Source organism: Cladophialophora carrionii (assembly GCF_000365165.1).
Source record: "Cladophialophora carrionii CBS 160.54 unplaced genomic scaffold supercont1.10, whole genome shotgun sequence".
In the NCBI taxonomy this organism is placed as follows: domain Eukaryota; kingdom Fungi; phylum Ascomycota; class Eurotiomycetes; order Chaetothyriales; family Herpotrichiellaceae; genus Cladophialophora; species Cladophialophora carrionii.
In genome coordinates, this window is record NW_008481817.1 from 436,062 (window position 1) to 463,502 (window position 27,441).

The 27,441-nt window shown below is 55.1% G+C and overlaps 11 protein-coding genes across 11 annotated transcripts; 6 read left to right on the forward strand and 5 right to left on the reverse strand.

Moving 5' to 3' along the window:
* Positions 1-100: 100 nt before the first annotated feature.
* G647_09631 (uncharacterized protein) lies at positions 101-841 on the reverse strand (the record flags this gene model as incomplete). The annotated part of the gene is made up of 5 exons (XM_008725625.1): positions 101-235; positions 291-519; positions 573-619; positions 671-709; positions 764-841. 5 exons carry the CDS (start codon positions 839-841, stop codon positions 101-103), a joined length of 528 nt encoding a protein of 175 aa, XP_008723847.1.
* Positions 842-1,363: 522 nt separating this feature from the next.
* G647_09632 (uncharacterized protein) lies at positions 1,364-3,604 on the forward strand (the record flags this gene model as incomplete). The annotated part of the gene is made up of 1 exon (XM_008725626.1): positions 1,364-3,604. The coding sequence occupies one exon, from the start codon at positions 1,364-1,366 to the stop codon at positions 3,602-3,604; it is 2,241 nt and encodes a 746-aa protein (XP_008723848.1).
* A 425-nt stretch (positions 3,605-4,029) lies between these two features.
* On the reverse strand, positions 4,030-4,998 carry G647_09633 (uncharacterized protein; the record flags this gene model as incomplete). Its single annotated transcript, XM_008725627.1, has 2 exons — positions 4,030-4,670; positions 4,743-4,998. 2 exons carry the CDS (start codon positions 4,996-4,998, stop codon positions 4,030-4,032), a joined length of 897 nt encoding a protein of 298 aa, XP_008723849.1.
* Positions 4,999-5,766: 768 nt separating this feature from the next.
* On the forward strand, positions 5,767-6,555 carry G647_09634 (uncharacterized protein; the record flags this gene model as incomplete). The annotated part of the gene is made up of 1 exon (XM_008725628.1): positions 5,767-6,555. The coding sequence occupies one exon, from the start codon at positions 5,767-5,769 to the stop codon at positions 6,553-6,555; it is 789 nt and encodes a 262-aa protein (XP_008723850.1).
* A 587-nt stretch (positions 6,556-7,142) lies between these two features.
* On the reverse strand, positions 7,143-10,154 carry G647_09635 (uncharacterized protein; the record flags this gene model as incomplete). Its single annotated transcript, XM_008725629.1, has 1 exon — positions 7,143-10,154. One exon carries the CDS (start codon positions 10,152-10,154, stop codon positions 7,143-7,145), a length of 3,012 nt encoding a protein of 1,003 aa, XP_008723851.1.
* A 1,192-nt stretch (positions 10,155-11,346) lies between these two features.
* On the forward strand, positions 11,347-12,395 carry G647_09636 (uncharacterized protein; the record flags this gene model as incomplete). Its single annotated transcript, XM_008725630.1, has 2 exons — positions 11,347-11,667; positions 11,727-12,395. The coding sequence occupies 2 exons, from the start codon at positions 11,347-11,349 to the stop codon at positions 12,393-12,395; spliced, it is 990 nt and encodes a 329-aa protein (XP_008723852.1).
* Positions 12,396-12,657: 262 nt separating this feature from the next.
* Positions 12,658-14,475, reverse strand: G647_09637 (uncharacterized protein; the record flags this gene model as incomplete). The annotated part of the gene is made up of 1 exon (XM_008725631.1): positions 12,658-14,475. One exon carries the CDS (start codon positions 14,473-14,475, stop codon positions 12,658-12,660), a length of 1,818 nt encoding a protein of 605 aa, XP_008723853.1.
* A 1,179-nt stretch (positions 14,476-15,654) lies between these two features.
* On the forward strand, positions 15,655-16,988 carry G647_09638 (uncharacterized protein; the record flags this gene model as incomplete). The annotated part of the gene is made up of 4 exons (XM_008725632.1): positions 15,655-15,907; positions 15,960-16,026; positions 16,122-16,469; positions 16,517-16,988. 4 exons carry the CDS (start codon positions 15,655-15,657, stop codon positions 16,986-16,988), a joined length of 1,140 nt encoding a protein of 379 aa, XP_008723854.1.
* Positions 16,989-19,656: 2,668 nt separating this feature from the next.
* G647_09639 (uncharacterized protein) lies at positions 19,657-20,895 on the forward strand (the record flags this gene model as incomplete). Its single annotated transcript, XM_008725633.1, has 1 exon — positions 19,657-20,895. One exon carries the CDS (start codon positions 19,657-19,659, stop codon positions 20,893-20,895), a length of 1,239 nt encoding a protein of 412 aa, XP_008723855.1.
* Positions 20,896-21,489: 594 nt separating this feature from the next.
* Positions 21,490-22,446, reverse strand: G647_09640 (uncharacterized protein; the record flags this gene model as incomplete). Its single annotated transcript, XM_008725634.1, has 1 exon — positions 21,490-22,446. One exon carries the CDS (start codon positions 22,444-22,446, stop codon positions 21,490-21,492), a length of 957 nt encoding a protein of 318 aa, XP_008723856.1.
* A 1,220-nt stretch (positions 22,447-23,666) lies between these two features.
* On the forward strand, positions 23,667-26,543 carry G647_09641 (uncharacterized protein; the record flags this gene model as incomplete). Its single annotated transcript, XM_008725635.1, has 1 exon — positions 23,667-26,543. One exon carries the CDS (start codon positions 23,667-23,669, stop codon positions 26,541-26,543), a length of 2,877 nt encoding a protein of 958 aa, XP_008723857.1.
* Between the last annotated feature and the right edge of the window lie 898 nt (positions 26,544-27,441).

Consider the following 27,441-nt stretch of genomic DNA (forward strand, 5'->3'; position numbering starts at 1 on the left):
TACTGATGCAGGGTATATCATAGAATCCATTATGACTCGGACTGGACCGTTTGCCTACGGATGATGAGCAAGATGGCGACCTGCAACACGTCAATCAAACTTACGAAAGCCAATCCATTCCCTCATTGATGCCTCTGCCATCGATCACCGAACAGGCAACGATGCTCCAGTTTCGGTCTCTCAACTCGCCCAGTTTCAGGGCTTCGGAGATCTCTCCAGCACCCTGCGCGCCCGGCTGTGGCGTTGGTCAGCGTCTATCCAGAGAATGTCGGCCTTGGACTGTTGCGTACCTGGTCTTGCTTGTTAGCGAACACCAGGAGGGCGGCATCCTTGAGCTCGTCTTCGTTCAGCATCGACCTCAATTCATCCGCCGCTATCTCCAATCGTTCGATATCGGTAGAGTCGATGACGAACACAACCGCTGCTGTGTTGGCGTAGTATGACCTCCAATATGGTCTTATTGAGGTCTGTCCGCCCAAGTCCCAGACGTCAAAATTCAGATTGCCATACTGCACGGATCTGGTGAAGCTGTCAGTCCCGCAGGTCGCAGCAATAAGCATCCGTGGACGTACTCGACGTTGAATCCAATCGTTGGTATTGTAGTGACCACTTCACCAATCTAGACATGAGTGTTAGATATAGAGACCGAATGCTGCCACACATGGCCTACCTTGAGTCGGTACAGAAGGGTGGTCTTGCCAGCGTTGTCCTAATGTACTGTCAGGCCTTGGAGGCGCCACATTTACTGCACCTGGCGACGCACAAGTCCCAGGATCAAGATCCGTATGTCCTTCTTGCCCCAGATGACGTTGCCCAACAATTTGGATATCGAGCCACCCATTCTGCAATGTCGTTCGCGCTATTTCGGCAGGATGAATGGGGACGAGGCGGTCACGACAAAATCATATCTTCGACGTCCAGCGAACCTCCGTATCTCTATACAGTCAGAGTAATCAAGTAACACGGTTCCAATCAGATTTCCGTCGCTCGAATCGAAGACCGGAAATAAACAAAAGTCATGGTAAAACGTTTGACGTTGACATTGTCGACGCGGAAAGCCTCGTCAAGCCACTTGGCAGCAACGAGCCACAGCCGGATCTCGCATTGTTTCCCCAAACTTTCGGTGGTACGCCACATGTTGCGGAGTCTGAATTCGCTGCTCTTTAACAGACGCGCAATCGAGACGAGTTTCTGACCCGGCGAGATACCTATCTTTGCGACAAGAAAGCACGTTGCCTCCTCCGCATCTACCTTGCACGATATGCCCTAATTAGACAAGAATCCGAACTCGCAGTCGCCGACAACGCCGTACCTCCCCCCTTCGTCGTGAGGCCAACCGCAATCTGCAGAGACCGCCGCGAAGATGGTGGGCAAAAAGAGCGGAAAGGCACTCCTGCGGGAGGAGGGCCTCGAGCGAACTGATAATAACATGGAGATGACCTCGTGGCCGATCATTCAAGCCATCAACCAGAAGAACTACTACACCGACTACCTCAAACGAGATGAACAGATCCTCGCGTACCGGTCACAGCGAGAGGAAGACCGCAACCGGATGATCAAGCAAGCTCGAGACAGGGATCGGGCCCTCGCACAAGGGCAACTAGTGGAACCTGAAGGGGATGTCGACATGGATGAGGGCGAAGAGGGGGCTGAAGACGAAGCGTCGAGCGGCGCAAAGACCATTGTGATACACATCGGCTCCCAAAACCTACGAGTTGGACTTGCCAATGACGCGTTACCAAGGACAGTTCCAATGGTCATCGCACGACGATCAGAGAAGTCCGAGAGCGAGGAAAACGATGGAGAGCCGGCACCGAAGAGAGCAAAATTAGATAACGGACTCCCACCTCCCGAGCCAGAGAAGCGTTTCGGGGAGGACTTCGCAAAGAAGTTTTCAGGCATGTCACAGGACCTAAAGGTCAGAATGCGGATGAACAAGAGAAAAGTGTTGCCACAGTCAAGGGACATGGTGACCAGCTACAATCGAAGAAACACATATGACACCATCACTGAGCATAACGACACCATGCGCATTGAGTGGACGGATACGAGCGGTGCACCGGCGTACATCACAGGCAAGGCCGCCTTGCGAATACCTGACAAGTCCACTCCCCGGTACAAGCTGTACTGGCCGATCAGGCATGGTTGGATGAACGAGCAAGACTACGACTCGAAGCGCTTCCTGTACGACGATATTCGGATCATCCTCGAGGAGGCAATCAAATCACAACTCGAGTTGGAATTGCGCACTAGGGACGATTGGGCTCAGTATAGCATTGTGATCGTTATACCCGACTACTACGAGCGCACGTACGTGACCAGTCTACTTGACATGGCCATCACGGAATTCGGTTTCGGCCGGGTGTGCTTCATCCAGGAGAGCTTGGCGTCTTCGTTTGGTGCCGGCTTCACGACATGCTGCATCGTGGACATCGGAGCGCAGAAAACGGCGATTTCTTGTGTGGAGGATGGCATGATCATTGACAACTCGCGTGTCAATCTGAAGTATGGGGGACGAGACATCACCGACATGTTTGTCAAGATGATAATCTACAACCACTTCCCGTACTCGGAGCTCAACCTCAACCGCCGATACGACTTTCAGCTCGCCGAAGAGTTGAAGCAAAAGTACTGCACCATGACCGAAGCCGACATTTCCGTACAACTCTACGACTTCCACCTCCGTGCGCCCGGCCAAGACACGAGAAAGTACACGTTCAAAATTTACGACGAGGTCATCCTTGCGCCCATGGGCCTGTTCAGACCCCAAGTCCTTGACGACAATGGCAAACTTGCCGGCCGCCATAAACTCATCGACCGATCCTATGATATCTATGACGGGAGACCCAATGACCCGACGTCTTCCGCCCAAGCAGAGATCCTCACTTCCATCGCACCTGAGGAAGTCTTGAATTCCACCAGCAAATCCGGACCCAAGATGAACGGCCATGCTAACGGCCTCCTGACCAACGGGATCAACACCAACCAAGAATCTTTCAACCCAGAGTCCCGCCGGCCCTCCTTCAGCAACATCAAAGAAATGGACGCCACACCACAACCGTCGGCCGCGAGCTCCCCGACCCGTGCGCCCAACAATATAGGCGACAACGGCACACCGGCGCCCGACGACACGATCATGGATGGGGTGGACGGCGCGGCTCCGGGCACCATCGGTCAACAGAACACAGCACCACCTCTCCCCAAACCAGAGGAGGAGGAAGTCCTCCCACTTGAACGCCGGGACGACATATTACCCGTCTACCCCCTTCCCGCTGCAATCGTGACGAGTATAACACACGCTGCACGTGGCTCCAGCCAGAAAACGTCCGACCTTCTCTCTGGGATCATGCTTACGGGCGGAACAAGCATCATTCCGGGGCTTGCCGGCCATCTTGAGGAGTCCCTCAAGGGTATGCTACCCGGATATAGCAAGGACATCCTGATTGGACGGCCACCTAGGGAGTTGGATCCGCAGGTCGTTGCGTGGAAGGGCGGTGCGGTATTTGGCAGGATGAGCCGCACGAACGATAGTTGGATTAATGCCTTCTTATATGAGAGGCTTGGAGAGAGGGTACTCGCACATAAGTTGATGTGGGCGTGGTAGGACGTCGCAGAACTTGGTGATTCTTTAGTGACGGCTTCGGTGATAGGCGTCTCCAAAAGTCTTATTTCCGTCTCATTCTCTTGATTGCTTTTGCTGTCTCGATAGGCCTTTCTACTCGCATGTTCTTGCGGCTGCCACCGTATCATTATGAGCCGATACTCGGTTGGTGAATAAAACGCATGAATGGTGCGCGCTGGGCTGACTCACCGTCCTTGACGCTTGTTGTCGATCCTGTAGGTCGTACGGAGTAGCGTGTGCAGAGATATCGCTGCAACGGATCCCACAAACATCCAGACTTGTCGTTTTCTGCTCATGCCCTCAAATTTCCAGCGTCGTGTCCACGGCTGCCGCCTGAGGCCCGTGACAGCGCCGGTAACTCGTGCCCTCAGAAGGTCGCTAGTATGACGCGATATCGTGCCTCACTCTCAAACTGTCTTCCCCTTCTTCAGCCTCGACAGTTGAAACGCACGAGTCATCCACCAGTCGAAGAAACCGGTCCACGTATATCCACCAGCAAGAAAATACACCAGCCAGCTCTTGCTGCCTTCCCAGATCCATCTCCGACGGGCATCTCTCCACAGCCACCTCCAAGGCCGCCAGGACCCACTAGCCGGGAGGACCTGGTTGACCACGCTCTCGGCAAACGCGTCATTCGGCATCGCACTTTCCTGCGAGTGGACTTGACGTCGGACGAAGCTGTCCTCGAGCGTGCTGTACGCGCTATCTTCCGGCAAGACGCGCTTGACATGGGAGTTGATATTGGACTTGACTCCCCCGGCGAGGACGGTGATGACTTTGACACCAAAGGGGGCCAGCTCCACGCGCAACGTATTGGCGTATGCATGCAACGCTGCCTTTGAACTGTTGTATACGGAGCCGAACACGTAGGGTATGACTCCGGCCAAGCTCCCGATCATCACGATCGTGCCGTGAGCCGTCATGAGCAAGGGTGCGAAGACCTGGCATAGGCGCATGACGGCAAAGACGTTGACGTTGAAGATCCGTCTGGCCTCGTCCAGGTTGACGTCTAACGCGGGCATTATATACGAGACGCCGGCGTTGTTGACTTGTTGTGTTGACGAGCCTCATCATCAGCCAGCACCCCCAGTAGAAGGGAGAGAGTATAATAGGTACCTACCAAGGTAGTCGAGGCCCCGACCTTGGGTTAGTTGTTCGACGTCTCGGAAACACGAGAGGATGGATTCGTCGTCATCCACGACCAGCGGCAGGGTCTCGATTCCCTGAAGCGAGAGGTCGCTGATTTGTTTTGTCGTGCGAGCCGTTGCAAAGACTCGCAGGCCTCGGGCGTGGAAGGCGAGAGCCAGCGCGTGGCCGATGCCACCGGGAGAACATCCTGTGATGAGGACAGTCTTGCGGTGATGCTCGGCCGCCATTGACATTCGTCTTGGACACAGATGATGGACTCGGGCGAGTACTCGTGACTCTACGTATGAAACTCCGGAGGCCTTGTCCAAGGTATCTAAAGAGCACAGAGTACGGAGTACAGTAATTGGTAACTAATTACTCGTAGTGGTAACTAATTAGGCGGATCCCCAGAGCTGGCGCCGGGCCGCCTATCGATTGGCTCCCTCGGGTGTCGGAGCTGTCGAGGGACCACCAGTGGCGCCCCCTCTGTCCCCCCATCACCCCGCACTTGGGGGCTGGTTTCGATCCTCTGGCTCACCTTTACTCCGTACATATTGCTCGTACAGCGCAGGCAGCACGAGCTACTCGTACAAGCTACGAGGTAGCGTCCGGACCCTTCCCAAGACAGAGATCAACAGGGACACTCACCCACACATCCAACGGGCACCAGGCGAGATGATGCCGTGGGCCAATGACGCACCTAGCGCCTGCCGGTGCCAGCTTCTACACACGTCGATGTTCAGCTCATAAGCACGGCGTCCCTCCTTCGATCTGGTCGGTGTCTCTTCTCTACGCAGCGCACAGAACGTGAAGCACAAAGGTGACGCACCATTAGACAACTATTCAACTCTGATACCAGCTCTCCCTGTCGTCTCGTCCTCACTCAGCCTCACCGTACGGCCACTCCCATACATACTGAGATACTGTACTTGCAGCATCACGCCTGAGCGAGGCAGGGAGGAACATCCAGATAGAACACAGACAGCCCCCAAAAGTCCTCTTGCACACTCTCCATCATGTCTATAGACGTCCGCACGACCTCGTCGCCCGACCAGAAATGGCTCGACAGCTTCATCTCGCTCCTCTCGTGCGCCTACCTAACCACCCCGCTCACGACGGCCTTCATCACCGAGATCGACGGCACGGACCCGTCGGCCGACCGTTCCCAAGTGATCACCCCGGACCGCCTATCCAAGCACTTCACGCTGGGCATCACCGCGGCGGCCAAATCCAACGTCGTGCTCTTCGAGGGCGGCAACTTCGCCGCCGCCGCGCTGTTCGAGCCGCCCGACTTTTGCGGCATCCCGCCCTCGCAGGCGCGGCGCAACCCGGGGCCCATCCTGCAGGAGTGGCGCTCCGCGGCGAGAAGGCTCAAGGCCAAATACCTCAGCATCCCGGACAGCGGGGAACACAGCTACGACCAGCCGGCCGCGCCGTCGCAGTCGAGCGGCGCCCCGAGCGAGGATCCTTACCCGGCCGACTTCAACAAGGACGTCGACGTCGAGACGCGGCCGTTTTACCACCTCGCCATGATTGCGCGGGATCCCGACGCCCCCGCCGAGACGTCCATGGCCGCGTTCAAGGCTTGTATGGATTACTTTTTGGGCAAGGCCAAGCAGGAGGGCGTGCCCGTGTGGTTGGAGACGGCCGCGGAGAGTGCCAAGGACGAGTATGAGAAGCTGGGGTTCCGAGTCTGCGAGGAGGTCGTGATCGGCAAGGGTCGCGTCAATGCTCAGGGCTGGCCGCAGCAGGGGGGCGAGGGGGTTAGGACGTGGGCCATGATTTGGGACGAACATTTGAATTGAGATGAGGTGAGATGAGATGCAGCGGTAGGCGTAGGAGTAGGAGCGGGAGCGGGAGCAGGAGTGCGTACGACATTGTCATGCAGTACAGAGGAACGTGCGTGAATATGTACAGAGCATGAAGGTGGGCGCGTGGCACCATTGCAGTCGCTTGACCATCAACCAAGGAGACGACCGAGTACCCCGTACAGTACGTGGTGCGCAGTACGCTGTTGGCGGTGAGTGATTGATGCAAGCAGGAGTGGCAGGCAATGCAATGCAGCCGGGCATAGATAAGGCAGTCCTCCGAAGCAACTTGCCACAACGTACACTACGACCCGCAAAGTTGCAGTGGGATAGGAGCGGGACTCGACTCCTTTTGATACACTGAGCACTGAGCTTTGAGCACTGATCGCCGATCCCTGATATACATCAATGTCCCGTCTATATCTATTTTATAAAGATACAAAATACTGTACACAAGCCGAAGCCGAAGCGGAAGCGTAGCGAGTCGAGTCGAGGATGCTCCGTGTATGGTCCATTGGTCTGGCACTTCTTTCCTGAACCAGCGTAAATTTCATACTTTCAGAGAGCGGTCGTCCAGGCTCTTCTCAGACACTGCTGCACGCCGCTTGATCAACAGATTCGCCCTGCGCGTTAGGTCTGTCATCCCATTCGCCCTCCGCGTCGGATCTCTCATCATCTTCGTCGATCTGGTCGATGTCTACCTCCTCGTCCTCAAGCAGAGCGGCAGCCTGTCTCTTCTCATTCTCTAGCCGCTCGAGTTCGCGATCGATCTCCTCCCGACGCCTGGCCTTGAACTCGGACCAGTATGCTGCGTCTGCGTTGAGCATTTCGACGACCGCATCGACCATGACTTTTCGCAATTTCGGGCTCAGGCGTCGTTGTTGTTTTTCATCTTGTGGTTGTGGTCGTGGAGAACCATCAGAAAAGTCGTCCCGAGATGCTGCTCGATTGAGCATTTCCAGGTCCAGCCACGCAAGGCTGATGAGGCGGTCGATCGTCTTCCTCAATTCCAGCAGGATGGGCGCAACTTTCTCAGCAATCGCGGGTGGAACGTCTGCAGCTGCCGAAAGTTGAAGTAACAGCCACCGGTTGAGTCGTAGAGTTCGTTCGTCCCGCAGGGCCAGGGTCTGGCAGAAAAGGATCGCCATCAGGGGCGTTACCATCGAGGCCTGTTCTAGGAAAACTACGTCGCCGGACCCGTCGGGAGCTTCTCGCTTGTATGTGTATGCCATCAAGCGACCGGGGGTACGGTGGTACTTTTTCCGACGCCGCTGCAGATTTGTCTTTGCTTCGTTGACCCCGAATTTGGAGGTCAAGCCCTTGAGCACGGGGCTGTCGACTGTCCAGCTACAGAGTTGGACGCCTTGTCTGCCTGGCCAGGCAGCCAGCTCGGCACTTACGGTGTTGATAAGCAGTGCCTTGACGAGCACCATGTTTCGGTGGTGGGCATTGAGAGCCGAGGGAAGCATTTCAAACAGGGTCTTGCCGGCCTGTGGTGTCGGGACGAAGCCCAGACGTGCAAGGACATGATGGAGACCGTCGCACGTGGCCATCATGTCAAGATAAGCGCGGTGTCGGACGTGCTTGGTCTCTCGTAGCTCTTGCATGAGGTTGGCGTCGCCAGCCGTGTTGGCTGCGTGATATTCTCTGAAGGCTTCGATAATGCAAGCAAAGTCTGTTTCGTATTCGGGTAGGTATTGCTGCTTTACCTCTCGTACTTTCTCCATGCTCAGTTCGAGATTTGATATGAGCGGGCTTCCAGAGTCGTGACAAGCAATGATCAGCATGGGTTCCAGGCAGCCAAACAGGGATCCAAGAAGGATTGCCTTTCCCAAGGCTGGATGTACTCCAAGTTGCCACGATAGTCTGCCCAGGCTGGTGATGTCGCCGGTGTCGGTCAAAGCGCCTAAACTTTGCAGCTGCTTGACCGCGTTGTCAACAGCAGGACGGCTGGGTGGGTCCAGAGTGTCAAGGAGGACGTCTTCGACATCGGCGTGCTGTGAGAAAGCCTTGAACTGCAGGGCTACGTCCGCAAGATTAGACTCGCCAATCTCAGGGCGGTTCATCGGTCGGAATGAGTCATGCCGCTCCTTGGTGAAGAGGGCATAGTAGTGGCCGTTGCGTACCCGTCCAGCCCGTCCTCGTCGTTGAATTGAACTTGTCTTGCTGATCCAGACATATGGCAGGCTTCTTGCAAGTGTGGAGGGGTCGAAAAGGCTATTACGCTCCTTGCCGGTATCAACGACGTAAACCACCTCTGGGAGTGTGATCGACGTTTCGGCGATGTTCGTTGCAAGGATAATTCTTCGACAGCCCTGAGGGACTGGGTCGAAGACTTGGTTGTTGGTTTCTCTGCGCAGGGAGTGAAGCTTGAAGAGTCTGATCTTGTCCGGATTCTGGACATCAAGTCCAGCGTGGACGAATCGGCCGCTGCGCAGCAGCTGCTCCGTATTTTCCATGTCCGTAGCTCCAGGAAAGAATGCGAGGATGTCGCCCTCCGGTTTGGTGAGCGCAATATGAGCAATCACCGACGCTGCCAGACCGACATACAAGGGGCCTGTGGGCCCCGCGGACGGGTCGTCCTCGATCGAAGTCGCTGGCTGTTGGCTGTCCCTTGTACCGCCATCATCACAACCAGACGCATGTTTTGCTTGTCTCGCTGCAAATTGCATCTCATGCTCAACGAAACGTCGACTGGATAAGGGGTGGCTGCCCTGGATGTAGTGATACATTGGCTCCTGTAACCCACCCTCCTGCGACATATCCAGCAGGATTTCCGGAAGATAGTGGTTCTCAATGTGCGTGTGTCTCCCTTCCACATCCACGTAGTCAGCGGTCAGGGTCGGGTGGTCATCAGTTTGTTGCGTGAAATAACCTAGGAAGATCGACGGGTCGATGGTAGCAGACATGAGGATGATCTTAGGGTGCGGTCGCCCTGCCGCCTTGCTGGCACGGACTGCGTTGCGAAGAAGAGACAGGACAAGGTCAATCTGTATGTCACGCTCATGCACCTCATCAACGATAATGTGGGAGTACCCCGATAGGGTACGCTCTGGATCGGCAATCAGTCTGTTCAAGAGAATGCCGGTGGTGCAATACGTGATAGAGCCGCAAGACCTGGGTGACCAATTCTCGTTGCGAATGTGATAGCCGACCGTGCTACCAAGGGAATCAAGGCGCTCGTGGGCCACTCTCTGCGCAATAGAGGTCGCTGCCATCCTCCGAGGCTGAGTGCACAAGACGTTTGCATGCGGACCTCGACCGGACATTATCATGTCGTCGAGCAGGATTTGAGGGACCTGAGTGGTCTTTCCGGAGCCAGTTTTGGCCAAGATGATAGCCACGTCATTGTCGTCGACCAGCTTCAAGAGCGCCTTTTGAGTATCCTCAGCCATCAAAGGCAGCTTCTGTCTCCGGCGCAGGGTGGCCTTCATCTCGGCTCCTTGTCTAGCCTGCTCATGAGCGTCCTTCATACGAGCGGCCAAGCTCTCGTTCTCCCTGACTGAAACAAGATCCCCCGGCGATTTCGCGGGCTCTGGGGAAGACCCAAGGATCACTTCTTCCGTTGTAAGGCCATTTGAACGTGCCAATTGCATCGTCTCGATGGCGGACTGGATATTGACTTTGGGAATCTCAATTTGGAAGGCGCGTGGCTTGCGTTTCCTAGCCTTCCTTCCTTGCACCGCGCTGTGCTTCTCCTGCTCGCCCTCGGCAGCAGCTACATCAGTGGTATTTGCTTCATCGATATTGTCCTCGGAGGGAGCCACGGATGGAGACAAGGCTCCTTGGGCAGCTCTGGCCCCATCATGGAAAGGACGGACGGTAGACTGTCTGCGTTGGGAGAATGTGGCACATATGCGTCCGACCCGTCGAACATAGGTGCTCTCTAGTCTGCAAAAAGCGAGCGAATGCCGCGAGGGAGAAGCATTATGACTCTGCCGAGGGATATATCGTGCACCGCACGGTTGCAGTTCCTGGTTCGGAGACGTTAGCAAACGCCAGAATCTCGAGGTTCAGGAGAAAGCATCTCGTACTCTTGCACACCGTGAACGAGCCCACATATCGGCCTGCTCCAGTCATCTTTGCAACATGTGTCTAGCACGCAAGATGTTCATCCGTGCGTTTACGATCCGCAGATGTCATTGAGCGGCAGCAAAATTCACAGCCAGAAAGGTGCATGTGAGTTTGGCAATGGGCCAATCGGAGAGCGCGACACCGTGGTTGCTTGTAGCTAAGAAGGATTTGTAAACAAGCCCACAACCCTGAGTTGTACCTAGGTATCTCATTGATGTACCTAGGTATTTCATTGCTGGCTCTGAGTCTTAGTAATGAGTGCATGCAAATCCGCAGGCAGCAGCTGTGTTGCCTGACGGAAGACGCTTCGCTCAAGAGCTGCCATCGCGCAGTGTTGGACAACGGCCCCTCGGATTGTGCTTGGCCGCAAACCCTCAGCATTGGACAATTGTCTCGGCGGTCTCCCCCGCGATTGCGGATTAGGCTAGACATGGTCGACGCACTTCCCCATTGGCCATCACCTGTAGCCATTGATATTAATGCTTTCGCGCGTTGCAGCGAGACCCAGCAGCCGAGCTGAATTGTTGCCAACACGAGCAATCGACAGCCGGATTGGGCCGCATGCACGGACGTCACACACGTCTGGCTGGCAAGTTATAAGACCAGACAGACTCTGGCCTCGTCAGGCGGCCGTCTCGCTGACCAGAGAATCTTCATCCCTCGTGCTCGGCTAGAATCAACTGAGCCTGCTCATTACAGATAAGAGCATCCATCATGGACAAGCTCGAGAAGAAGACGCTCGACGTGTCCCGGGGCTTCACTTACACCTACTACACCTGCCCCGCAAAGGACAATAAGCCGACCCTTCTGCTGATCCACGGCTTCCCAGATGCGCCTGACACTTTTGAGGAGGCCATCCGCGACTATCTCCTGCCCAACGGCTACGGCATCATCGCCATCGACTGTCTAGGCTACAATGGCACATCGAAGCCGACAGACACGGAGTCGTACAATTTCCAGCTCATGGCGCAGGACACCAAGGAGATCGTCGACAAGGAAGGTCTCGATAAGGTTGTTCCCGTGGGTCATGACTGGGTGAGTTTGTCAGACGTATCAAAATTTCATTGGGAAATCTGTTCATCCTTCAACCATAGGGTGCCGGTGTCGCTCAGCGGTTCTACAACTTCCACGCAGACCGCTGCTCGGGCCTCGTCCTGATGAATGTTTCCTACCTCATCCCCACGCCCGACCAGCCTTTCAGTCTCGATGGCGTCCTGCAACTCACCGAGGGTATCTTCGGCTACGGCATCTACTGGTACTGGCAGCTGTTTACCGCCGAGGACGGCGCCGAAATCATGGGCTCGCACCTCGACAGTATGTGGGACGTCGCGCACGGCGCGCCAGAAACCTGGCTTGACACACTGTGCACGAAAGACGGCGTGAGGGATTTCATTCTCGCCGACAAGAGGCAGCCGACCATGGCTTACGCCACCGAGGAGCGCAAGCAAAAGTGGATCGCCTCCTTCAAGGAACCCCCCGGCTTCGACGCCCCGCTGAATTACTACCGCGCCATGGTGTCTGGCGTGCAGGACGAAGCGAACAAGCATATCCCCAAGGAGAACATCCCCATCAACGTGCCGTTCCTCTTTTTCGGTGGCCAGAGAGATTATGTCTGCCGCCCGGAGATGTTGCAGCTGAGTCTCGACGCGGGTCTGATTCCCGACTGCACCAAGGTGGTCATTGATTCGGGCCATTGGGCGCACTTGGAGAAGCCGAAGGAGTTTGGAGAGGCCATTGTCGGGTGGCTGAAGGAAAAGTTCTAGCTAATAGATCTTGGTGCAAGGCCCCAGCGCGGGACTGGCGGCTGAAGGGCGGAACCCGGTGATTAGTATCCTGTTATTGGTGGCAGATGTGCCTTTCCATGGCCGAATATTCTTCAATGTTTGACGCAGCGGAAACAATGTGAGAGGGAAGAAGGCGACGCTTAGCACCATATAATCTATCATGTGCTGCGCGCTTCACAATACGGTATAGTACATTCTGTGACATATTCCATCCCTAGTAGGTACACCTGGACGGACCAGCTCAATCCTTGCAGTTGTCCGTCCAATTCTCACTCACCCACTTCGCTATCAGGGTCGTCAGGTTCTCTTCAGGCATATATTTGTCGACATCCTCATCCGCGTAGTCCAGACCGAGGAATCTCAAGGCCAGCAAGACCCAAGGCTGGATAAACTCGTTGAAGACCACGTCCACGACAACATCTTCACCATCAAGAGCGACCTGGCTCGGATTGATCGTGGATTGGATACAGTTCGGCACCCGATAGAACGAAATCGGCGAGTGGATCGTATCGTCGCCGTCGTCACCTGCGTCATCGTGCGTGGTGTACCCCGGCGTCAAGCGAACGTCGCTGGCCATGGCAATCTGAGACGAAGGAACGTCGTGTGGCGGAGTGGCAATCACATCTTCTGTCACGCCCATCTGTTCCGGAGGACCCAGTTTCCACATGGCGTACGACGGGTCGACGTTCTCAAAGATCTCGCCTCCGCGGTTGAGGATGTTGATCAGATGCTTGGCCTTCTCGTACGGCACGTCCTTGAGGTAGTGGAATCCGCTCGTGAACGGGCACACGATGTACGTGGAGTCCTTGGTGAAGGCGCCCTGGAAGATGTCGAAGCGAATGGCTCCCGTGTTCGAAATGACCAGTCTCGGTCGATCACTGCGGGTTGTGTCGTTGACGATGCCGGGAAAGACATCCTCTTCTAACCAGGAAAAGATGCTGTCTTTGCTGGGGTAGGGTGCCCGGGCCATCCACAGATCACGTGGCGCGCAGCCGAAGGTCTGGTCCAAGTCCAGCGCCGCGCGCGCTTCCGATATCGCTTGTGTGATGTTGCGGCCGCGGTTGGAGTGGAACGTCGATGCGTTGTGGCCCGAATGGTGATAGAGTGAGTAGAGGTTGTTGTCGATGTACCTCCTGAAGAAGGTCGGAGTCGGCGCTGGGCTGCTGGTGTTCGTTGACAGCCCGCTGATGGACTGAAACCCAAGCGTCTCCATGAAGCGCCCACTCGCCAGTCCGTACGATTTGCTGTCAAACTTGCGGTAGTCCCGGATGTGGTAGTGCCCGCCGAAGAATTGGATGGGCGTATCCGGCTGCGCGGCGCGGATGGCCCTGAAGATCATGTCGAATTCTGCCGAGCGCACGGCGGAATGGCCGATCACGACAAAGAGGTCGACTTCGCGGTCGCGGATCGCGGCCTGAAACCACGGTTCCTGGATCGCGTGCTCCACGCGCTGGACCACGGTGTTGTTGGCGTTCCGATCAAAATTGTAGAGAAAGCCGAAGGCCATGATGCGGATACCTTGGTTTTTGGTGACGAATTTTTTCGCCCTGGGAGCTAGTGGCACCAGCTCGCCCGTGGTCGGATCCCGAATGTCGAGATTCGATGCCAGATAGCTGCCCGTGTACGCGGGGACTGTGATCAGATATTCATTCTCGGACGAATTCTGCTTGTACAGCTCATGGTTCCCAGAGCAAATGATGTCCATGTGCTGTTCCCGGAAGATGTCAAAGGTGAAGAGGCCCTTGGGCTCCGATGCGTCGTACAGGCCATTGCCCTCGACACGATCGCCAGTGTCGACGATCAGCAGGTCTTTCCCCTGCGCCTCGAGCGTCTCTCTTAATCGAGAAGCAAAGTCAACGTAATCGCCCCAGTCGGCCCCGAAAGACGGTTCTAGGAGGTGACCGGCGTGCCATCCATGTGTGTCTGTTGTGTGTAGGAAATTGAGCTGTCCGAATTCCAATTCTCGCAACGGAGCGGCAAATGGCTCGGGCGCTGATGGTTGCTTGGAGAGCGCGGGCACCGCCAGCAGGACCACGCTCAGCTTCACCAAGGGAAGCATTCTGGATGTCTGTTGACTATGGCGATGCTTGTGGAGAAGCACTCGCACTCAGACAGCCTCTTGGAGTCACGGTCGTTGGTCTCCCGCGGCAACTTTGGCGACTTCGCTCCACCCTATCGCTTACATAAGGTGGTCTTGCGCCATGTTAGCTCATTCTCTATCTGGAGTTGACCATAGTGATACAGTCCATGATGGATCTAATCTAGAGTCGATCAAGTTTGACGCAAGTACGAGTACATTGTAGTCGAACCTGGGCTCAGACCTTCGCTCCTTGACAATCACGATCCTGAACTGCGCCTCAAGTAGGGGGTATTGCAAGCCTGAAACTCCAACAGCGGCCATTGAACAGTATGAGCGCAACGATCCATTGTGGTGCGGGACGGGCTACACAGTCCATTATCATCCTGCACCAGCTGCAGACCTTGCCAATCATGGACAATATCATATTCAAGGAGATCATGGTAGAAGAATAACAGCGTTACGAGATAGCCAGGCTCTCGACTTTGATATTTGAGAACCCGTGATGGTTACCCTCAGGGTCACGCGCTCAACACAGACGTGGACTGATTAGCAGAATTGTTGCACGAACGACGGTATATTTCCTGCCCGAGACGCAGCTGTCGTGCTACCAGAAAGACGGCCAAAAGCTCAACCTCTGATAGCCCAGTTCTATGGCCAGTCGTCCCCGGCGCCATTGCTCTCCAGCGGCATTGAGGTTCGCAGTGGCTATTGGCACATCGAGTAGTATGAGTCCTCAGAAGCTGAATAAAACCTTGCACACCCCCGAGTACTGCAATCATGTTATCACAGAGCAAGCAGAAGATCTCAGGAATGACGCGGGTGATTCGCAGTGCCAGTCTGAGCGGGAGCTAAAGTACTAGGTAGAGGAGAGAAGCAAAATTGCCAAGGAGGACGGATTAATTAAGCGTGGCTGACAGACTCTCGTGGATCGATGCCAGTTTCCGTTGTTGGGACCCCAATCCACGCATCGCCGAAGCTCCTGAGTCCGTGTTGAAAGTCCGCATCCCAATTCTACCTAAATAATTCATTCCAAGTCGAATCTACATCACTTTTTGGGCCTACTCCTCACGGTCAACTCAAGCCACTCTTTCTGACCGGGGCCAAGCACATTCGTGTTGCTACAAGCTACCTCATCGGCTCCGTTTTCCCCTTCTCACGATGTCCGCGTCCAGATCAGTCCTCAGGGCGGCCTCCCGGCTGGTTTCCCAGCGACCTGCACTTTCTTCCTCGATACGACCGTCGATCCGTAATTTTGCGCCCTTATCTTCTCTACCTGCATCGTTCAGAGGTTATGCCTCAGAGGCGCAGCAGACAGTAACAGTCCGTGATGCGCTCAACGAAGCTTTGGCCGAAGAGCTTGAGCAAGACGAGAAGGTTTTCATACTAGGTGAAGAAGTGGCTCAATACAATGGTAAAGATGTTTCCATTCGCAGGTTAACGTCGACGCTGAAGATTCTCAACAGGCGCGTACAAGGTCACCAAGGGCCTCTTGGATCGATTCGGACCCAAGCGAGTCATTGATACTCCAATGTGAGTTTCTCACGAGCCCTGCGACAGCGAGGCTGCGAGAGAGAATCTGCTGCTCTCTCCGCCTGAGTTCGTGTTCGATGCTAACGAGATATCAGCACTGAATCGGGCTTCTGCGGTCTTGCCGTTGGTGCAGCATTGGCCGGTCTACATCCTGTCTGCGAGTTTATGACATTCAACTTCGCCATGCAAGCAATTGATCAGATCATCAACTCCGCCGCGAAGACCCATTACATGTCTGGCGGTATCCAGCCTTGTCCGATCGTTTTCCGAGGCCCCAACGGTTTCGCGGCCGGTGTGGCAGCTCAACACTCACAAGACTATTCGGCGTGGTATGGCAGTATTCCTGGCCTAAAGGTCGTTGCACCTTGGAGCGCAGAGGATGCGAAGGGTCTGCTGAAGGCAGCTATCCGCGATCCAAACCCTGTCGTTGTCCTGGAGAATGAGTAAGTCAAGACGACGCGTCGAGCAGGAACCATGCTAACCCGCGTAGGCTCCTGTACGGTCAGGCGTTCCCGATGAGCGCAGAAGCACAGAAGAGCGACTTCGTCCTCCCCTTCGGCAAAGCGAAGATCGAACGACCAGGCAAAGACTTGACCATCGTCACACTCTCACGTTGCGTGGGCCAGTCACTGGAGGCTGCGGAACAACTGAAGAAGAACTATGGCGTCGAGGCTGAGGTCATCAACCTGCGCTCAATCAAGCCCATGGATGTGGAGGCCATCATAAAATCAGTCAAGAAGACTGGTGCTCTCATGGCGGTAGAGTCAGGCTTCCCGGCTTTTGGCGTCGGTGCCGAGATTCTGGCCCTCGCAGTCGAATACGGCTTCGACTACCTACAGGCACCACCAGTGCGCGTGACAGGAGCCGAAGTGCCGACACCCTACGCGCAGAAGTTGGAGGAAATGAGTTTCCCTCAGATTGATACCATCACAAGCTATGCCGCGAAGTTGCTGAGGGTGTAATCTGGACGGTTCGGACAATTTTGGCGGAAGGCCGTAAAAAGCATTTTCCCACGTGTGTATTAGCGCAAGCGGCTTCTTCATGTAAGGTGAAGGCAGGGGCTGGATGGAATGAGAATTTGTTCATGGTGCATGTGGCTGCCACCTGGATAACAGGATGAGGTTGTTCGGTTCAGCATGAACGCAATGTATTAGTCCGGCAACCCACGTGGTCGTGATCCAGATGCAACGAGCGTGCTGGATTGATCTCGCTTACGCAGCCGGTGACACGACACACGGCAATATGACCTTTCCTGTCGTCTCCTCTCATCCTCGGCCTCTATCGGGTCTGCACACCTGCCGGGCCAGATTCGTCGCGTGGGTTTGCAGTCCTGAACACCTCAACCACGAACCCAAATCGAGTTCACTGTCCCGTCACACTGTGTGTAAGATGGTGGACGTGGGCTGCATCCCCGGAGCAGCTCAAAGCAGATGTCTGAGACCGCGTGTGACACTCATCGCTTAGAGGTCGTAAAATGATGGTGCTTTGGCCTACGGTCTGCACCGTCAGCTTTCAGGAACATGGCGGCCACATGGCAACCCATCATGTGCACGCAGCCTGATCGCGAAGTCGACACCCCCTTAACGAGGTGGTCTGATGTCTCTGCGGCGTCTGCATGGACGAGGCCAGACGAGGCTGGATCGCGGCTGGATCTCAATTGCAAATGACACGCATCTTTGTCATCGGCTGGGGTCTCGAAATGCAAGCGATCCCCAACTCTTCACCCTCACTTCACCTTCACCTTCACCTTCACCTTCCTCTTCTCGCTCTCCTCGTCAGATTGCTTTCTCGCGCGTCCCCGAAATCACGCCACTTTCAGACCGAGTTCATGACGCCCTTGAGAACCCGAATGGAGTCCTCCAGTCGAACTCGTTTCCATCCTTCTCCGCACACCCAATGTTCCTGGATACCCAGCTGAACGCCCGTCAACTCGAGTCTTATTGGCAACTCACGCTTGTCGGGATCGGGGACTTCCTTGTCTGGACAATGCACCAGCCTGCTGTATTCCCGTACGACTCTTTCTGTAGAGGGAAGGAAAAATCTCTCTCCGCAGCTCGCCTCGGTGGTGGAGGTCCTCATGATATCCCAGATCTGGGCTCGCGAAGGTCGGTGGACTCCTGCTTCTAATTGTGCCGATTGGTCCATGTGCTCGATCGTCTGGCTTTTCCTTGGCCTCATCGGGATGCGTGCCTCCTTGGCTATCTTGTGTCTTCTCTTCCATTACCACGTGGCGATCCACCCGCATCTTGCATCTGCCAGAAGACCCACTGGTTGAGCCTCCCTTGAGAATCATCTTTGCATCAACCCAGCCGGAGTGACCATACTGCAGACAGACACCGCTCCAGGAACCCACATGAGGAAAATATTTTGGCAGTCATGGTCCTCTGGTCTATCACGGCGCCAACTTTTCGTCCAATGATCAGTCGTCCAGTATCTTAAAATGTCTCGGAACGAGCTCGATGATGCCCTAACTTTGGACATGAGGCCATAAATGCCGTGCAAGAATGAAGAAAACATTCCGGATCTGCACTTTGTTCCCACGTGGTTGACGCATCGAGTGGCATCTGTCCCCTGGCCACCAGCTTCGCCACCCGATCCTGGGCCTTGTCCCTCGCAGCCGCGCGAAGTGGATTGTCATATTCGGCAAGGGATGCGTGGCGGTAGAAGCTTCATATCCATGATGATCTCCGAGATATGAGGACCCAAGATTTCGGTTCGACAGGTCCACGTCGCCCAATCAATAGGTACGAGTCCAGGAGCACCCACTTCATTGCTCCATATCCATGCTTTGTTAGCTTGTCGGACCGATTGCTTGAAGACCCCAGTTACCGAGTGCTTCGGTCACCTCAAGTAACAGCTGGATGTTAAGATGAGACTCGCGTTGTCCACCTATCTGGTTGTGTGCCATCCAGCTTCCCCTTGCATTTCGGTTCGCTCCTGTAATTTCATATCCCATCCTTGAAAGCCATGTGGCAGCCACTTTTACTGCAGCCCGTCAACTGCCTCAGCTCTGGGTCCTTTCTTGCATCTCAATTCCAGATTTTCCGCCTTCAGCCTGGAGAATGTTATCTCACCGCTAGGGTATGTCATGTGCGAAAGGGACTTTTGATGCTCCTTGAACCACCCCAGCACACCATCTTTCGCGTAATATCGACTTCGACAATATCGCAGAGGCCACCGGACCGAGATCCTGATGAGGATTTGGTCTGTAAACAGAGCTACGCTATCATATGAGGACGTTTCCCGGCACTGAGATCACCCGCATCTCTTTCTTCTGCTTGTGGCGTACATGGAAGCACGATATGTTGCAGATGCTGAAAACAAGGCCTTATCATCTCACTATGCGTAAGCTCTTTTCGATACCTCATCGGCCGAACCCTGACGTATCTACTCAAACCCGTGCCTAGGGCCATCTACCTGGGCGCCATACCTAGGCATCATCGTCGGCACGACACCACCGCCCCGCAATATTCTGACACTCTACCCAGCCAGCCACGCAGATCATCGCATGTCTTCCAAGAACAGGCGGGCTCGTCTGCCGTCGGAAGCGATGCCCTCAGCGCGTCTGCCCTCGTGGGAAGCAGTAAGTGAATTACTTTAGCTTCGTCAACTCAGACTTACGCTAAACAGATGGCCGACCCACGAAGCGGTACGGACGGAGCCTCTACCGGAAGTCGGTTTTTTGATCTGCCCCTCGAGGTCCGCCGCAATCTCTACGATTTGATGCTCCGGCTTCCCTACCGTGACCATCTGAACCTTCTGTGCGTGCACAAGCAGGTGTACGGCGAAGCAAGAGAATCTTTCTACCAGAGGCCGCTCCACTGCGACTCTCAATACGATCTCATCAAGTTTGTGGAGCGGTGGCCGGACAGCGTCCTGCGAAGCATAAACAATCTTCGGCTGCGCCTGGAAGAGATTCGACCTGAGATCATGCAAGGGTACCTTGACGAGATATCCAGTGGCGACCCAGTGCTAATCCATCGGCATCCATATCTCTTGGAAATCAAACAGATCACTTTTGCCCTCTCAGAACTGCCTTGCATCTCACACCTGCGGCTGCTAAGGCCTGCCGGTCTTCAAACGAGTATACCTTCAAGCATCGTCATGACACATTTGCTCAACTGGACAGCCGAGCATTATCCTAGACTCCTTTCGTTGAGACTTGACGTCGAGCAGTGCCATATTGGCTGCCTCGGGTCTTTCACGGAGCTCAAGTCGCTTCAGGTGACTGGATTTTCTGAGACCAGTCCGATAAGGACAGCAGATGTGCTCAGCAAGGTGACGAACCTTGAGGAGCTGATGGTCGTGGGTCCGCCTCCGGGCCTGCAAATGCTGCAACGACATGGTAGCCAGACCAAGATTATCCAGTCCGTCAATCATCAGACATTCGAACGTCTGAGACCGCTGAAACGTCTGACTCTCGTCCAACTTATGGACTCAGGGATAAGTGGGGACGTCTTTCTGAACCGGAAGACTATGAAAGCACTTTATGAAGTCCACGGGGAGAGCCTCCGTTCGCTTACGATCTCCTCGACCACAAATCCCACTTCGGCGTTCGTTGAATACCTGTCGGCATTCCTTCTAGGGACCACAAACATGAAAGAGGTTCGCCTAATGTGGCCTGATATCGAGACCGCCTTCGTCGACTGCATACCCAACACGATCTGGAAACTTGAACTAGCAGTGACGTCTCGGGACAAAGCACAGGCCATCATTGACCGGCTGGTGTTGAGGGAGTATCGTCTGAAATGCCTACAATACGTCCATTTTCACATTATCAATCCAGTTCACGAGACGTCGGCTGATGGGAAGGGGGACGGATCGAGCCCTTTGGCTTTCGGCCTGCCGATTCAACGTTTGGACGCGTAAGTAGAGTTCTATCGAGTATCGTGTCTAGCCAGCACAGGATACTAACTTGTTGATGACGTTGTCAGGGCTATTCAGTCACCATTCAAGACAACCTGGGGCATCTGGCAGCCCATGTTGTCCGAGTAGTTTGGCGCGATCAAACAGCACCGGAATCACATGCTCGACGCCCACTAGAACCACTGTATTCGCGAACGTGGCGTTTCATAATTTGTATTGAGAAGACGATCAATCACTGTTCCGTGATGCGGAGATGTTGTGCAAGAGGAAATGGGTTGAGTAATGGTTCCCTAAGACTGGAAACTCCCGGGTACAATGGTCGTTATCCCTCAATGTGGCAACGGGAAAGATTGTGCAGTCATTCGATCGAAGGGGCAGTGCAAAAAGCCCCAGATCTATTGACTTTTCGGCCAGTTATTTCATATCCCTGAGGAGAGGAGACAAGTTGGTCTCGTCCACCACCATTTCCACCTAGTTAATGCAATGCTCCCGTGGATGAAATCTTTACATAACGCTCGAAACTCGGTCCATTGCCTCTTCCCACGCACAACTCTCTCACATCACTCAGCATGTTGCGTTGTCCGAGAAATCCGAGTCTTAGAACAACCTCCCCACAAGCGGCACCTCTTTATATATGGCGTTCCAGTGACTGGCCTCCCAGCCAACGCCCGGTCCACTCGTACCCACGACGCCCAGTCCTCCTGCGATCCAAATGCCGGCCATCAGCGCCGCAACGCCATTGATGATCCTCCCCCGCCATTTCCTCTTGACCCGCCCATCCTCTCCACCCCCGACGACATACTCACTGCTCAGCCTCATGAACCTCGCCGCCCCGCTCACGAAATGGTAACTCGCCGTACAGATCAACACCGCATGCGCCGCGAGGCCGAGGCCCGGATGCGCCGAGATGCCGTGCGCAAAGTACCGCAGGCCCACGGACGCGGAACTGCCGTCCACGCGCCGCGGCGTCACACGCATGCTCAGCACGTGCAGCACGAACATCGGGTACAGCGAATACCCGGCCAGGGAGGTGAGGCTGAGTTTCGGCCAGGCGATTTCGCGGCGTTGCTTGCGCGTCTCGGCGCCGTGGCGGCGGGCGGTGATCCGGCGGCGGTAGACGCGCAGGGCCACGCCCGAGACGACGTGCGTGAGCACGGGGAGGAAGATCAGCAGGGGTTCGAGAGGCGGGGTTTGGTAGAACGGCCGTGTGAGGAGGAGGTACTTGTCCGCCGCGCGCACGGAGGGGGTGACGAGCGGGAGCAGCGCCGTGTTGGTGTAGTGCATCGCGAGGTAGATTCCCAAGGGGGCAACGGAATATTTCTGCACCGAGGTGAGGAGGTGGAGGGTTCGCGTGGGCGTCAGGCCCAGGATGTTTGTTGTGCCGTGGTAGGGGGCTGACGACGGGTCCGTCGTGGAGGACGGGCCCGTGGCGTTGGTGGGATCTGACGACGAGGTAGACGGGTCTTCCTCGTCGACGGGCGAGGGGTCGATTTCGTGCATGGAGGCGAGGGAAGCGCGCGTGTCGGTCGTCGAGAGGGGAGGCAGGTCGGCCATTGTGACCGCTATGCAGTACCAGTGGCAGCCTGGAACTCAAGACAGATAGGGTCAGCCAGACGGAGCAGACTTGCTCGGGGGAAAAAGTACTCACCACCACCACAACCACAGTTACTACAGCACTCAACGAGGCTGCTGCACGTTCTGTGTAGGCTCTGAGGCTCTACTGGGGGTACTGAGTACTCGTATCCCGTATACCCAGTACTGTTCTAACAAGAGAAGGTCTAGCGAAAAGCCCGTGATCTCGGATGGCCCAATGGCAGTGCAGCAATTACTGTGTGCTTCGTAATTACCTCTCGCTTCTCTTAAGCCCCATCTGGAGCTACCTTAGATAAGTATCGCACCAATCACACTTGCTCTCATGTACCCATTGTCCAATAACGACTTTCCGGTAGGGAGCGACCCGCGAGACTCGTCCCCACATCAACCCACTCTACCCCACCAGAAGGACGAACCCAATGCCCACCAACATGTGCTTTTCAATCTTGACAGTCGAAACAACACTAGCCGCAACAACACATCGCGCAAGTCGTATGGGCTTCTTTTGCCTGCGAATCGATTCCGATCGAGAAGATCCGAGGGGAATATAAATCCCACCACGATTGGACCGATTGCAGCAGGAGAGCCCAGATCCGTTGGCTTCGCTGCCTGTCATTGGCTCGGGCAGCCACGTCGCTGCGCATGGCATCTTCATGACATACAAGACTCAAACCCCGCGTTTTGGTGGCGCCCTCACCAACCCTTCAATCCAACCATTCTTTAGGCTGTAGACCGCTGTTTGTCCCAGCCGTGCGGTCTTCGCATTCTCGCTTCCAGGTGTTGAGAAGACAGTGGCAGCCGCAGCGGGCTTGAGCCTGGCTCGGAGCAGAAAATCCCTCTTTGACAAGACAGTGATTTCTTGTCTCTTCCTGAAACGCGCACTCGGGAAGCCATGACATTGCCGAAAGGCGGATGAAGAGAGGCATACACCCGACTGATGCTACCTCAGTCGTTGCGAACACAGTCGGATCAAACACCAGGGCGTCTGCCTCTCCGCCGCTCACGACCATCAGGCCGAATCATCTAGCCTTTAGACCCGGCTCTTCGTTCACTCGATGTCAAAACGTCCATTTGGCCATGACGGATATCAAATCAGATACACCTAAAATGCTTACCACCTCTTCGCTTTCGCTGCTTAGTATCAGCCATCCCGCGTCTGGAGACAAATTCATCCTTTGATCATGGAATCGGAGCCGGCCTCCAAGGAAGCCACGGCGCCAATAAGCCCGTTTAGTTTCCGCTGGGTTGGTGCGCCGGAGGCTGCGCTTCCTGTGGTGCGGACATTCCTCCAGGATGTGTCGGATCAATTGCACTGGGCTATAGATGTGGGTGGAGTGCGCGAGGTTGTGTTCCAGCAGGTTTTACCACCCTTGCACACGGTCTTGTCAGCCCTACGGCATATCAGAGCCGTACCGTCCATCTCCATTGATGAGCTCGCCACCCACGAGGGAGACCTATCGCGTCGCGCACAGGAGTTGGAGCTGGTGGCAATGCAAATTCACACCGTCGTCCAGGGGCTCAAATCGAAGCTCGACTGGGCGGAAGATCCTCGGGACTCAAAAACACATCTAGAATCGATGCCCCCTGAAGCAGTTGCGATTCTTGTGAAAAAGCGTTATGATCAGCTCCACGACCGCGCCGAGCAATATGCACACTTGAACTGCAAGCTGTGGGAGGACTCCCAGAACTTGGCGCTGGAGGTCAACCGGCTAGAAGAAGCGGTGGAAATCCTCAGGGACGGGCTGAAGCTTGAAGAGGAATGCCGACGCGCCATGGAAATGTCAGTCAACGAGGAGATGCAGCGCGAGAGAGCCAGGATGGCGAGTCGTGAGACTCAATTCAGTGAGGTTCAGGAGCAGCTACGGCACAAAGAGAAATTGGTGCAAGAGGCCAAGCACACGGAGGCCCGACTCGGGGACGAGCTCCAGTCTGAGAAAGAAGCCAGGCACTCCGTAGTGAAGGAGCGGGACAACCTTGCCGAGTCTGTCAGGAGGCTGCTGACAGACCTTGATGCCACACGGAAGGAACTTCAGGCGCAGGCGCAAAGGATACGGAGCGTCCAGCAAGAAAATGAGGACCTGGCCTGCGCTAACATGGAACTCAGGGCGAAAAACTTGTCATTAGGAGCAGAAGTGCAAGCCAGGATCGAGGACAAGAAAATCCTGCGAGCAGAGCACGGAAAAGTTGTGGCGAACTTGGAGGCAGCGCATGACAAAGCTATGAAGGACTTGGAGGGAGCGCATGGTAAAGCTATGAAGGACTTGGAAGCAGTACATGAACATGCTGTGGCGAGTCTGGAAGCAGCGCATGGCACAGTTGTGGCGAACCGGGAAGCAGCGCATGGCAAAGCTGTCGCGGGCTTGGAGGCAGAGCATGGCAAAGCTGCGAAGGACTTGGAAGCGGCGCATGGCAAAGTTGTGGCGAACTTGGAAGCAGAGCATTCCAAAGTTGTGGCAAACCGGGAAGCAGCGCATGGCAAGGTTGTGGCAAGTTTGGAGGCAGAGCAAGGCACAGTGGCGAACTTGGAAGCAGAAAATCGCGCTTTGAAGCTCCAATTGCGACTTCAGACAGACAGGGCGAACACCGCACAGCGGGAGAAGCTGGAGAAGGACAAGGAATGCACACACGTCCGAGCGATGCTTGCAGAGGCACATGCACAATATGGACGTGAAAGAGTCTCGCACCACAAAGCAAACCTCGAGCTCACGGCCTTGCGAGACCAGGCTGCAGGGTCCGAAAGGGACGCCAGTCACGAAACAGACCTGACGCTTCAGATTCAGGAATTAGAATCAAGTCTCGCGAACGAGAGCCTCTTACGCCACAAAGATAAGACCGAGTACGAGGCCGCCCGGGAATCAATGTCTGCAAGGCACGCGAAAGAAATCAGTACTCTCAAACTTGATCTGGATCAACTGGGGCAGAAGCTTGAAGACGTGATGGTGCAGCACGAGAGGGAGATCTGCACAAAAGATGCAGACCATCATTCGACGCTGACAGCTGCGCAGAAAGAGACAGAAGCAGCACTACGCAAGGCGTCTCGTCTGGAGAAAACACTTCAAGAGCGGTGCAAGCGATACGAAGGCCAGATTCGCCGCCAAGATGCTGATCACGCGTTCAAGATGGCCACTGCACAAAGCGAAGCCAGAGAAGCACAGAACGCCGCATCACATCTGCGCACTGAACTTGAACAAGCCAAAAAGGCACAGAAGGAGGCGTCCACCCTGCGCAAGAAACTTGAAGAGCTGCGCAAGCAGTCTCAGGCGGATCCGAAATCCATACAGACCCTTAGCACTCCTTCCACTGCCGGAACCAAACGGCATCTGCCAGCGACGAACAACTCCGCCGTGGAAGAGAACAGGCCCCCGAACAGGGACCCTGAGAATGTGATGGATGGTCTCCTGGTCGCGGGGCAGGGCTCTCGTTACGAGTCACCAGCCATTCGAGACGCGGGTATCAACCTGATCTGCGAAGACTCTGCCTTCTCTCGGACCCAGACATCAAATCCGTCAAGGAAACGAGGACATACCGATCTCGAGCCGGCTACTCCGACCCTGTCCAACGCGAAGCGGCCCTATCTCCAAAACCACACACAAAAGGTGACGGCGACAATTGAAATCATCCCATCATATGCCACGCCTGCCCCTTCCCCGTTGAGCAGTCCCGCGGGCAAGCCAGACCAGCCGCACGAGCACCCGGTGTCTGTTCCCCAGCACGTTACGCCTATGTGGCAACGTCCGGAGCCCGTCCACGCATCCGCACATGCGCCCAAAGCCAGCGCGGATCTAACTCCCCAGTCACGCCCTGGCAGTAGAAATGGTATCGAGAAAGAGGCTCTCGTTCGACCGGAGGCTCAACGGCAATACCAATCCAGGCCGCCAGACTCTACGCCCTCTCCTCAACTCCCGATGCGAGGTGCTGGCGAAGGAAGCATAAGCCCAAGAACGATCCACCCGTTGATGCCTCCCACCTGGGCAGACTTACGGATCCCAACAACATCTATGCGCACCTTGCTACCGAAACCGATCCGGCTCCGTCCTTGGACACCACCCCCAGAGTGACGCCGTGCGGTACTGGGTCAACTGTTCTCCTCGGGGAGCAAAGATAGATGGATTTTATAGGGATGCAGCTCTATAGGAATGAAGGGAGAAGTGGTGTCGTGCCAGCGAGATCTCCTGGGGCATACACATTGAGGAATGCATCCGCAACAATAGAGATGATAGGACGGTTGGGTCAATTGGACGACTGGGACTAACCAGAGCCGGAACAAAATGTCGAGGACGCCATGCTGGGCTTATCGCCGGGATTTGAGAAACGGATATGGATTATGGAAGTTTGATTGACTCCAGGTCTCACGATCGGCATTGGATTGGATTTGATTTGGAATGGAAAGGGAAGGGAAAGGGATTGGACCTGGATGAGATCAGATTTGCGATGGGATTGGAATTGGACTGGAATAGAATTCAACCGGAATGGAATTGAACGCGACATTGGGATGGAATTGAACTGGAAATGGAATGGAAATGGAGTCAAATTGAACACGGAATCGAATTGAACATGGGATCGAACCGGAAATGGAATTCAACTGGATATCGGAACGGCGTGGGAACGGGGAACTCGCGATCGAAACGACAACAGGAACAGAAATGGGCTACTAACGAACTTGGCCCCTCTACTGATGAATTTCGGGATTCTAAAAGTCATGTCCGTCTGTCCGTCTGTTTGTTTGCACTTCTATGAATGTATCGAGAAGGAGGAGGAAACCGATCCCGTTCGGGATCAAGAGGTTTACCTCTGTACCTCTGTACTGTACTTCTGTGCTGTACTTGTCTTTGAGCGAATGCCTTGGGGTTTGATAGAGTGCTGCTTGCTTGAGAGTGCTTGCTTGAGAGTGCTTGCTTGAGAGTGCTTGCTTGAGAGTGCTTGCTTGAGAGTGCTTGCTTGAGAGTGCTTGCTTGA